Source organism: Diaphorina citri, unplaced genomic scaffold (assembly GCF_000475195.1).
Source record: "Diaphorina citri unplaced genomic scaffold, Diaci psyllid genome assembly version 1.1 scaffold794, whole genome shotgun sequence".
Classification (NCBI taxonomy): Eukaryota; Metazoa; Arthropoda; class Insecta; order Hemiptera; family Psyllidae; genus Diaphorina; species Diaphorina citri.
In genome coordinates this window covers 115,531-128,648 of record NW_007378226.1, presented here as the reverse complement: position 1 = coordinate 128,648, position 13,118 = coordinate 115,531, and the positions used below count along the sequence as shown (strand labels likewise).

Genomic DNA, 13,118 nt, shown 5'->3' with positions numbered 1-13,118 from the left:
GGTGTACGTAGCTCGCAGTGTCCAAGTAATCAGCTATGTATTAGATTAGCTATGTCTACACATAGTCAACGGCCGTCGCGTCAATCCATGAGGTGTATCTATGTTGTCGAGGCAGTGTAGACGGTTTCAGGCGACATCGATCGCCAGGCCCTACTCTCAACGTCCCAACTCACAATGTGTGAACCATGAGGCCATGGCTGTGTTGAAGGTTTTCTGATGTTTTCACTCAAAAGTCCCTACGCCCCCCCTCAGGATCACACAATACCTATCTTTTCTATGGTAAATCTTACAGTTTGGAGATTATCTAAGGAATTGTCATTTCATGTGAAGCCCTTTCGTATAAAACCCCGTTAAGCTCGTACAGGCAATCAATGAAATATGTCAGAAGGTAACTTGAACTGGGGATACTTTGTCTTGTTTGAACAAAGGTAATAGGGTAATAGGTGGATAAGGAGGCGGTTCGTTTCAAAGTGCTTTGAGGAATCAATGGAATGAGGAATTGAGATTGTACTGAGGAATTTAGAATGTAGATACTTGAAGAGAACAAAAGACAAAAGATGTGACATGCTCCAGTGAACTTTCATTGATAGAGCCTAGGTTGATGATATTCTTGAAACTAAGTGATACCTTTGTACTTCGATGCTTGGAACATATCATGTATTAGGATATACCTTGCAGCATGTGTTGTGTGTTTATACGGAAGTGAAAATTTTGTGAAAACTTTTCTAATTAAGTACGACAAGGTGTTTACCGCTCTGCTGAACTTATGCAGTGGAACTGAAATATGTTTTACTCACTTTACATGACATGGACCTTTTTGTTTAACATTGTCAAAACTTCTAACAAGTTCTGAACGTTTAAAATATATTAAATTAAATGTTTCTCCTTTATTTCTGTTTCAGAGTTAATCCTTTATTTGAAGAAGACGGGTACTCAAAGGGGAAGAAACGCTGGCACAACTACTTGAAAGAATCAAGTTCGGGATACTCCTCTGATCACATAAACGCTGGGTTTGAAGGGGACAAGTCGTTTCAAAAAGAATCTGTCACAATCCTGGAGCAAAACACAAGTTTTGTAAAAAGTATTTTAGTGGCAGTTCGTGGTAAGAAACAAAGTAGTACTTTGAATCCAATACCAGAAGACCAGAATATTCGCATTGACTACACGATTCCCCGTCCTGTTTGGCCTCGAAATGAAAAGTACAAAAAACAACCCTCTTACAAAAATGAAGAAAGAAGTACGGACTGGCATTCGGAAAATGAAAAGTCGGCTTCACCTCAAGGAAGCAATTTCATTATCAGACCAAAGGCGGGTTATGAGGAGAAAGCCGACTCGACAAAAGATATTCTCAAAGATCTTGCTGAAACGATCAATCTTGCTATTGACCAGAAGGATCAACTATCACCCGAAGATTTGCTTAAGACCCTCAGCGAAACTATAAACAAAAATTGGGACATGTTGTCTTCGGATTCTGCTGTTCGACAACTCTCTCGAAATTTAAATCAAAGTGAAGTAGCTACACTATTGACCAGAAGGATCAACTATCACCCGAAGATTTGCTTAAGACCCTCAGCGAAACTATAAACAAAAATTGGGACATGTTGTCTTCAGATTCAGCTGTTCGACAACTCTCTCGAAATTTAAATCAAAGTGAAGTAGCTACGATTAGTAGAGCATTTAGTCATACAAGTTCATTTTCAGAACCTTATCTAAGCAATCGACCTCTTTCTGATGCAGAAGCCGGTAGGCTGTCTCTGCTAAAAAGACTTGGAAAGCTGTCACTCTATGAGCCTCCAGCTTATGAAAAGCACACTCGAGAATCTTCTACCTCGTCTGAAGAAACGAGTAGTGGATTCTCTGAGTTTTCACCCACTCCAACCACTTCATCAACTGCTGATTCTCCTTCTTCGCGAAGATCTCCTGAAAATTCTAAAGTGCCACTATTTACTCATGAAAACCTATCCACAGTATCCAACGGTTTACGTAATGTTGTTCTGTATGGATCAGGATTACAATGCAGGGATGGACAAAATGAATATGAGAAGCTCAACTTCCGTGATAGAAAATCCTCTAGTGAGGAGAAAAGTGAAGATAGTTCTCAGGATCTCTCATCTTCTAACTGGGATGATACCAACGTCAAACCAGTCAGGGAATTTCACGAAAAAGTGCCAAAAATCGAAAAAAGTCAGGGAATTTTTCAAAGCCTTAAAAAAGACAAAGCGTCAAACCATCCAAGCAATATGAGGCTCAGTATCGAACTTCAAATTCCGTAAGTACAGAAAATCTTGACTTTTATTATCTGTAGATAGGTAATATTGCTCGTTCTACCAAAATAGCATACCCATTACTTTTTATCTAATCGGTTTTTTTTTTATGACTTAGGTATCGCATACCTAGATAATTATGACTTATGACAAGTAAGAATTGACATGATACAGTTCTCTAACTAAATGAGTCGAATTAAAATAAAAGGAATGCCATTACCGAGGTCACATCAGAGGACCTTCACCATGGCAGAAGAACTGACCACTGCCATGGAATGCTAATTAGATGTCTGGTGGGCCTTAACATTAAACAAATTGACCAAAATGATGATCCTCACAAAATATTTTATCAATAAAAAATTGGTGAACCTTGGCCTAGTCCTTTAGCAGAAAAAGCATTAGGATAGCTGGTCTTATATCTCAACCCGTTAAGTAGTCTAAGAGAAATATCTATGTAAATTATAATGTCTTGAGCCAGGCGCCATGCCAGCATGCTTCTACGAAGGTTATTCGCTCTTGATAAATGATATGTTTGATCTCACATCTCCTAAGCTAAGACATAATATGAGTACTTGCAATGCTATTAGTGTCTGGATATTTATGTATTTTCCAATAGTTCACGGGTCTACAACCTTTAACGACTCAGTTAACCAGATTAAACTCAATGTGAAGTGATTGTATTGCTGCTACAATGCTCCGACCAAAGGGATTTGAACTCTAAATACACAGACTAATGAAGTCATCTTTGAAGCAAATAATTCTGTGAAACCTTTTGAAAATATTTAAAATAATAATAAAACGTTTTACATTTACACGAATCATTTCTTACCATGACTTTCAAAATACAAGATGTGAAGAGGCAACCATGCAAACAGCTTTTAATGAGCTATAACATCTACCAAATTAGCATTAATATGTCAAATTAGCAGAAGGAGATTTTCATTCAAATATTATATGTTAGCTACTGCCATTATGGTTCTGTTAATGAGTTTGCGTTTTAATTATTTGATAATTTAAATGTCTAGGATTTTGTGACAATAGCCATTGAGATGTTTGTATGAATTCGCAAACGCCCATACGAGAATGTGAGAACAGTATAAATAGTTGACTATTATTTATCATATTACCATATCATGTTATAATATTATTGTCTGTCATTGAACGAGTGGCGTAGCCTCAACCTGAACTTGGGTTTCTGTTTTTAGCTAAATTAGATGAGCTATTCATTTTTTATTCTGCTCTTCTTAAATAATCTACCTAATCACTCTGACAAAAACTCCGTCAAACCATCCAAGCAATATGAGGCTCAGTATCGAACTTCAAATTCCGTAAGTACAGAAAATCTTGACTTTTATTATCTGTAGATACATAGGTAATATTGCTCGTTCTACCAAAATAACATACCCATTACTTTTTATCTAATCGGTTTTTTGTATGACTTAGGTATCGCATACCTAGATAATTATGACTTATGACAAGTAAGAATTGACATGATACAGTTCTCTAACTAAATGAGTCGAATTAAAATAAAAGGAATGCCATTGAAAAAGTTTTGGGAATATTTCAAAGCCTATAAAACGAGAAAAAGACTTTGGTCAGTAAAATCTTGACTTTTATTATCTGTAGATAGGTAATATTGCTCGTTCTACCAAAATAGCATACCCATTACTTTTTATCTAATCGGTTTTTTTTTTATGACTTAGGTATCGCATACCTAGATAATTATGACTTATGACAAGTAAGAATTGACATGATACAGTTCTCTAACTAAATGAGTCGAATTAAAATAAAAGGAATGCCATTACCGAGGTCACATCAGAGGACCTTCACCATGGCAGAAGAACTGACCACTGCCATGGAATGCTAATTAGATGTCTGGTGGGCCTTAACATTAAACAAATTGACCAAAATGATGATCCTCACAAAATATTTTATCAATAAAAAATTGGTGAACCTTGGCCTAGTCCTTTAGCAGAAAAAGCATTAGGATAGCTGGTCTTATATCTCAACCCGTTAAGTAGTCTAAGAGAAATATCTATGTAAATTATAATGTCTTGAGCCAGGCGCCATGCCAGCATGCTTCTACGAAGGTTATTCGCTCTTGATAAATGATATGTTTGATCTCACATCTCCTAAGCTAAGACATAATATGAGTACTTGCAATGCTATTAGTGTCTGGATATTTATGTATTTTCCAATAGTTCACGGGTCTATAACCTTTAACGACTCAGTTAACCAGATTAAACTCAATGTGAAGTGATTGTATTGCTGCTACAATGCTCCGACCAAAGGGATTTGAACTCTAAATACACAGACTAATGAAGTCATCTTTGAAGCAAATAATTCTGTGAAACCTTTTGAAAATATTTAAAATAATAATAAAACGTTTTACATTTACACGAATCATTTCTTACCATGACTTTCAAAATACAAGATGTGAAGAGGCAACCATGCAAACAGCTCTTAATGAGCTATAATATCTACCAAATTAGCATTAATATGTCAAATTAGCAGAAGGAGATTTTCATTCAAATATTATATGTTAGCTACTGCCATTATGGTTCTGTTAATGAGTTTGCGTTTTAATTATTTGATAATTTAAATGTCTAGGATTTTGTGACAATAGCCATTGAGATGTTTGTATGAATTCGCAAACGCCCATACGAGAATGTGAGAACAGTATAAATAGTTGACTATTATTTATCATATTACCATATCATGTTATAATATTATTGTCTGTCATTGAACGAGTGGCGTAGCCTCAACCTGTACTTGGGTTTGAATTGAAATACCTTTCAATTCAACTCAATAGTTTTACCTATATCGACTTTTCCGAGAGGGAGAAAAGACCAAGAAAAACAGTCTATGGACTCAGGACACGATAGAGGGAATATTTTTCAACAGTTTAATAAATTGTCCTTATTTCATAGTACATCTCAAATCTCCCCTGCCCAACTGAGCCATATTTATAAAAATACTGTCTCTCAAGTAGCACTGAAGCATCAATTCCAAACATATAATGGGCCAAAATTGACTTCAGTCTAACTTGAGAGCGAAAATTTTTATTCGTACAAAAATACGTAGGGGTTTTAGTTCCGCCACTATGTGACATATGAAGTACACCGTATACGTCTTTTAATTCAAGTTGGACAGGGATTAATTAACAATGCAGTAATTGGGTTTGATGAGGGCACTATCAAAACATGAACTTTCGCTTGAGTTTTGAACAGTGGGTGGGTGATATGGATACTGAATGACATTTTATCAGGCCACGAAAAGGTCTTTGTCTCAACATTTCTGGGAATGTCTCTAGGGAGTCTTCAGGACTTATCAAAGATAATTAAATTGTTCAGATAGTACATCACTAATACTACCTACATATGCAATCATCTGTTCCTACAAGACTAGCTCTTTTGGTACAAAATCCCCAGGAACCTTTTGTTTTTGAAGAGGTTTGATCGAGGAAACTGTAACTGCTAAGGTTTTATCGTTCCGAAATCGAAGAGAGAAGGAAGACAGGATAGGAGAAAACCAGAACGGATAATGTTCCGATAAAGAACATTATCTGTTCAGGATAAAATCCTCCCCGGGTGGGAATCGCACTCGCGGCCTAGCATTACAAGGCAGACGCGCCACCAACCAAGTTAACTAGGATGGCTCCTCAGGAACTTGTTGATGTGACTGAAAAGGACATAACGGTTGCTAAGATTGAATCACAACATTGATGAGCACCGAACGAAACATAATCCGTCAATACGTCTAACAAATTAACCAAGCAGAATTGTTTGACTGTTTCTCATCATGATAAATGTCTTCATCAACATCAAATATTAACAACATATTTATTGCAACATTCGCAGAAGTGTCTCTATTTGCAAATGACACATCAATAAGTTGTTCGATTCTTCTTCATTAGGAGATTTTGGTTGTGCTGAATTTATCTAATTTCTTACTTATTATTGAGGACAATTGAGTAGCTACTTTAACTGATTAGCGAAAAGTGGTGGCATTATCAGTATAAAAGATTGTTGGAAATGGGAATTGAGTGCAAATGAGTCACTTAGTAATGCTGTGACATCCAAGTTGTGAAAAGGCTCTGCCTTAACACAGAATAAACAATTTCATTTGGTTTGATTTTTCCAATCTTTTACTCTCTGTTGAAATTACACTGACATTGAACCTAGGTAATTTTGGTAAATGGTGCAAGCATTTGGAAAGATCCTCAATGTTAGAGTTCGTCAATTAAAAAAATAACAATTTGCTGAAAGATCCTGTTGAATTACTTAAGACATGAGACTTACTGTTTGAGTTGTACAATTGTTCGTGGAATTTGAAAATCACGATTAGCAAAATCTGGAGAATGTAAAAGATTGTAATCTATGATGTTAACGCAAGTCTTTGCAACCTTTAGATAGGTACTCCTATGATAGAAATCATTGTATACGTAGTATGTGAAATGTATACTTTGCCTCTGGTCAATTAATTTCATTAAACCATCTAAAGAAAGTATAATTTGGATGTAGCTATGTTTACCAACTTCCTTGCTATTTTCATCTCTCCTCCCTTCATTAAATTTAATTTTTTTATTGACAGGTTTCGTTGTATTGTAAAAATTATGCTAGAGCTAGTCCAAGTTCTTGTATTTCCACGCACCTCTTATATGCTCTTTCGCCCTCTGTAATATTTGTCGAGTAATATTTGTCTAGTTTGTTTTATCTTCAATAGAATCTATTCAAGACTCAAGTTCTATCAGGACACTTGCTTCAATGAACATAATTAACCAAAATTAACAAGAAGAGTCCAAGTTTGATCTCAACGAATGAGCATTTAGTTTTTATAAGCTTTTTGTCCCCCGATAACCTCTCACGGTTCGTCCCGTTCGTCCGACTTTGATGAACTTCGGCGAAAATGTTTCATACATCACATTAGTTTTTGGGCCCTTTGGGATATTCGGGAACCTCGTAGGGGCCATTCTCTTGAGTTCTACAGTACAACGAACTCTTGTTTTCTACCAGGAAAGGTTACCTGGTACCATGTCCTTACTTATAACCTCTCACGGTTCGTCCCGTTCGTCCGACTTTGATGAACTTCGGCGAAAATGTTTCATACATCACATTAGTTTTTGGGCCCTTTCGGATATTCGGGAACCTCGTAGGGGCCATTCTCTTGAATTCTACAGTACAACGAACTCTTGTTTCCTACCAGGAAATAAATAGCTTACCTGGTACCATGTCGTTACTCGATTTTTTCAATCTTTTACTCTCTGTTGAAATCACACTGACATTGAACCTAGGTAATTTTGGTAAATGGTGCAAGCATTTGGAAAGATTTTTAATGTTAGAGTTTGTCAAATTAAAAAAATAACAATTTGCTGAACAGATCCTGTTGAAGACATGAGACTTACTGTTTGAGTTATACAATTGTTCGTGGAATTTGAAAATCACGATTAGCAAAATCTGGAGAATCTAAAAGATTGTAATCTATGATGTTAACGCAAATCTTTGCAACCTTTAGATAGGTACTCCTATGATAGAAATCATTGTATACGTAGTATGTGAAATGTATACTTCGTCTCTGGTTAATTAATTTCTACCATCTAAAGAAAGTATAATTTGGATGTAGCTATGTTTACCAACTTCCTTGCCATTTCCATCTCTCCTCCCTTCATTAAATTTAATTTTTTTTTTATTGACAGGTTTCGTTGTATTGTAAAAATTATGCTAGAGCTAGTCCAATTTCATTTATTTCCATTTTCAACCCTGTATTTCCACGCACCTCTTATATGCTCTTTCGCCCTCTGTAATATTTGTCTAGTTTGTTTTATCTTCAATAGAATCTATTCAAGACTCAAGTTCTATCAGGACAGTTGCTTCAATGTGCGTTACCTACATTCCCACTTTTACAAACTCAACCTCAGTGTCTTTACTGCAAAATAATCTGCACGTTGTTCGCTGTAACCTTCCTGATCCTAAAGACTTCTCGGGTCATACCTGCTCATCCACTGGCCCTGTTTGGTACACCATTGTCTTATTGCCACGGGAAGAGCGTTAATAGTTTATCATGAATAAATAATTAGTAACAGTTATTGCTAATTATTAATGAAGGAGAGCTCGATGTGGGAAATGAAATGCCCGTGGTGTAGGTAACTCGCAGTGTCCAAGTAATCAGCTATGTATTAGATAAGCTATGTCTACACATAGTCGACGGCTGTCGCGTCGATCCATGAGGTGTATCTATGTTGTCGAGGCAGTGTGGACGGTTTCAGTCGACATCCATCGCCAGGCCCTACCCTCAACGTCCCAACTCACAATGTGTGAACCATGAGGCCATGACTGTGTTGAAGGTTTTCTGATGTTTTCACTCAAAAGTCCCTACGTCCCCCCTCAGGATCACGCAATGCAAAATAATCTGCACGTTGTTCGCTGTAACCTTCCTGATCCTAAAGACTTCTCGGGTCATACCTGCTCATCCACTGGCCCTGTTTGTTGTGGGTTCATGATGTATTCAATGAGAACAAAGTTGTCTTTTCCTTTGGCTGCGGCTGCTGGCGTCTTGTTTCTGGTATGATTAAGGATTCAGCTTACGTAACTGCTGCCCATGGTGTACAAGATCTTACCAGAAAGAAGATGAACCAACTCGTTTTTTAATGTATTTTCTGCAGCGTCCGTTTATGTCAACTTTGAAATTCTGTTCGCTTCTTAGCTTTAGATACCATTTGTCAAAACAACTTTTAACCTTTTCTTCTAGACGAATTACCGATACATATCTTTATTAATTACATTTTTTTAATTGGTTATGTCAAAAAATAATTTATTAATCTAAAAAAAAAATCATCAAACGAAAATAAAAAACATAGGTAATTATATCGAAAATATCTGAAAACTAAAGAGAATTTTACAAAGATTAGGATCAGTTCCGCTATCATCCATGTTAGTATGTGATCCATTCTCTGAGCTATCCTTACTAGGCCGCAATGTCTTCAAAACACTGTACCAGTGTACCACCAACAAAAAACATAATTAGAACATAATTTGATCACGGATCACGTGACAAACATAACTTGTTGAAGAATTTCTGTTATAATACATATAGGCAAGCCATTGCGTCGATTTAAACTGTGGACTTGTTCCCTAGGATTGAACATTAGAACAGAACTGATGTTTTTGAAGAGGTTTGATAGAGGGAACTGTAACTCCTAAGGCCTTATCGTCCCGAAATCGAAGACAGAAGGAAGACAGGATGGAAGTTCAGGATAAAATCCGCCCTGGACGGGAATCGGACCCGCGGCCTAGAGCTTACAACTTAGCTGGCGCTGATGTTTTTATTCCTGAACATTTGAAAACTCCTAATGCAGGTTGTTCAAATTTAGAAAATCAAATAAGTAACAAACACTTGGTTAATAAGGGTAGGGATGATATCTAATAATTGCATAATCTTCGAGAAAATCTATTTTAAGAATTGTGTCCTCATTTTACAACATTTCTGCTTTCTGTGAAACATAATAGCTGACGGGGAAACAAGCTAAAATGAACTTTAAATAAGTTCTGAGAAACGTAAAGCGATATCATCCTCGAAACAAGGTGTACACCAAGTTGAGTATCCAATCTGAAAACCAATACCGCAAAAACTGAGCAATTAGCTTATCCAATTACTGACGAATAGTGTTGTTGTTTAGAATACAACACACAACAGACATTTATAAAATGACGAAAAAGAAAACAGTACATTTTGGAATGAATTGACGTATACTTATCATTTCAATCTTTGTTCCACAACTGCTAAATTATTCTTCGTTATGCTATGTTTCTAGCCTAAACTCAATCCTTAGTTCGAGTTATCTTTGAATTTTAAAGGCAAAAAATAATCAAAATAAGGTGATTTGAGTTCAACCCATCAAATAATTATGAGGAAGACTTGAACTTATCCCCAAAAAGAGCCCACTCCGAGGCTTAGATGTGGGGGCAAACAGCCCTAAAGGTAACGCAGCCTTCCACGAAATTTTTTACACACATTTTTGACACCACTGAACAGAAGAAGATGTAAAAGTCAGACTAATGAAAATGTCACAAGTTTCAATGCTGAAGATGAAGACCCCCTACAACTTACCAGACTTACCGCAGGGAAACAAGGTGTACACCAAGTTGAGTATCCAATCTGAAAACCAATACCGCAAAAACTGAGCAATTAGCTTATCCAATTACTGACGAATGGTGTTGTTGTTTAGAATACAACACACGACAGACATTTATAAAATGACGAAAAAGAAAACAGTACCGTTTGTACATTTTGGAATTAATTGACGTATACTTATCATTTCAATCTTTGTTCCACAACTGCTAAATTATTCTTCGTTATGCTATGTATCTAGCCTAACTCAATCCTTAGTTCGAGTTATCTTTGAATTTCAAAGGTAAAAAATAATCAAAATAAGGTGATTTGAGTTCAACCCATCAAATAATTATGAGGAAGACTTGAACTTATACCCAAAAAGAGCTCACTCCGAGGCTTAGATGTGGGGGCAAACAGCCCTAAAGGTAACGCATCCTTCCACGAAATTTTTTACCCACATTTTTGACACCACTGAACAGAAGAAGATGTAAAAGTCAGGCTAATGAAAATGTCACAAGTTTCAATGCTGAAGATGAAGACCCCCTACAACTTACCAGACTTACCGCAGAATGATATTGAACATGATGTATGAGTATCTTCACAATAGTCGGCTTGTTGTGACCTACATTTTTTACTCCAAGAAGAACAAGAATTATCAATCGAAAATCAGAATGGGGCTTGAAACAATACAAGGGCATTGAGAATCAATATAGAGACTCGGAAAATTTGAAATCTACTCTATTTATTTCGGAAAATCTAGGTTCGAAATTGTAACCGCTGTGGCAATCTAAAGATGACCAATTTATGTGAAACGTGAAACACTTAGGTCGAGTTTTACCACCGTGGATTGTCTCAGGATTGAGTTCAATCCGAGGTTGACCTGGCTCTTAAATATAGGGAAATCCTTGTTTCATCTCAATCCCGAGTAGGTAAACCCCAGTATTAGAATCATTTCTGAATTCGTTTTCTCACATGCTTGTTTTATCGGGAGATTGTTCTCCTCCTACTCCTGTCCCATATGATATATCTTTCCCTGAAGGAAAGAGTCGCTTTTATTCCAAACAATAACCAAGTTTTGCCGCCATTGCGGTCAATTATAACAAGTTCCCTGTTAATTAACAATGCAGTAATTGGGTTTGATGAGGGCACTATCAAAACATGAACTTTCGCTTGAGTTTTGAACAGTGGGTGGGTGATATTGATACTGAATGACATTTTATCAGGCCACGAAAAGGTCTTTGTCTCAACATTTCTGGGAACGTCTCTAGGGAGTGTTCAGGACTTATCAAAGATAATTAAATTGTTCCGGTAGTACATCACTAATACTACATATGCAATCATCTGTTCCTACAAGACTAGCTCTTTTGGTACAAACTCCCCAGGAACCTTTTGTTTTTGAAGAGGTTTGATAGAGGGCACTGTAACTGCTAAGGTTTTATCGTTCCGAAATCGAAGAGAGAAGGAAGACAGGATAGGAGAAAACCAGCCGTTCCGATAAAGAACATTATCCGTTCAGGATAAAATCCTCCCCGGGTGGGAATCGCACTCGCGGCCTAGCGTTACAACGCAGACGCGCCACCAACCAAGTTAACTAGGATGGCTCCTCAGGAACTTGTTGGTGTGACTGAAAATGATGAAAAGGACATAACGGTTGCTAAGATTGAATCACAACATTGATGAGCACCGAACGAAACATAAACTTTAATTCGTCGTTACTCTTGTTTTCTATTAGGATTAGCTTACCTGGTACCATGATCTGATCATCCTCGCTGATATACACACAGGCTGGGCCTCTCACATTGAACTCCAATGTCTTTCTAATGTGCACGTTGTACTGGCACATGGTGGAGCATTGTGCTTGGGATGAATGAGAGGAAGCAGATGAGGGAGGCTTTGTGCCACTGTCCGCCTTACTCATTTCTGGGAAATCTAATGTGCACGTTGTACTGGCACATGGTGGAGCATTGTGCTTGGGATGAATGAGAGGAAGCAGATGAGGGAGGCTTTGTGCCACTGTCCGACTTACTCATTTCTGGAAATCAGGTTACAGTAGAACCTCGATCATTTCAACTAATTGGGACCGAGGGTAGTTGAAATAATTGAAATTCCGTTTAAAACAATGGAAAAGGGGTGCAAAATTTAGATACAAAAGAACAACATTGTTAAGAAATACCCTATTTTGAACTGATTTTGGGGTTGAAATTATAGAGAGTTGAAATAATCGAGGTTCTACTGTATATTCTGAGTTTCCAAGTTTCTGATGTTTCTATTATTATTTCTTTGAATTTAAACCAGGTCTTCAGCAGAAAAGCTCTTTGGAAACAGTTTGTTGGAGTATGCAGTTTTTATCTTTTTTAATACCTACACCTATAAGAGATATGATTATAAATACAATTGCAGCACTTCTCAAAATAGGTATCTTTATTTTACACCAATGCCAATGGCGAGAGTAAAGTTTCCACACTATTGATGTATTGATAAAAATAGGCAGTTGAAGTGAGACCTGAAGTCCTGAACCTGACTGGACTAGAAACATACACTTATTAGAAAATCAAACTTATCAAACACAATATTTATCAATCCATCCAACCTATTATTATGTAGAAACTATTCTACATTAAAAATTTTATTGTTATTACTTTTTAGTGACTTCAATAAAAAGGACCACTTTAACGACCGTAAACTTTTTATGCTTAAAACGACATTGTACGAACAAAAAGAAATCATAAGTTAGGTTGGGTTGGG

General features: G+C 36.7%; 1 protein-coding gene across 1 annotated transcript in view; it reads left to right on the top strand.

Annotated features, from left to right (window-relative positions):
- Positions 1-378: 378 nt before the first annotated feature.
- Positions 379-13,118, top strand: part of LOC108252742 — a 38,843-nt gene continuing 26,103 nt past the window's right edge. The window contains exons 1-4 of the mRNA XM_026825691.1: positions 379-428; positions 903-1,497; positions 1,641-2,134; positions 2,221-2,269. Of these exons, the coding sequence (XP_026681492.1) occupies positions 379-428; positions 903-1,497; positions 1,641-2,134; positions 2,221-2,269 (1,188 nt within the window). The remainder of the gene's footprint in view (positions 429-902; positions 1,498-1,640; positions 2,135-2,220; positions 2,270-13,118) is intronic.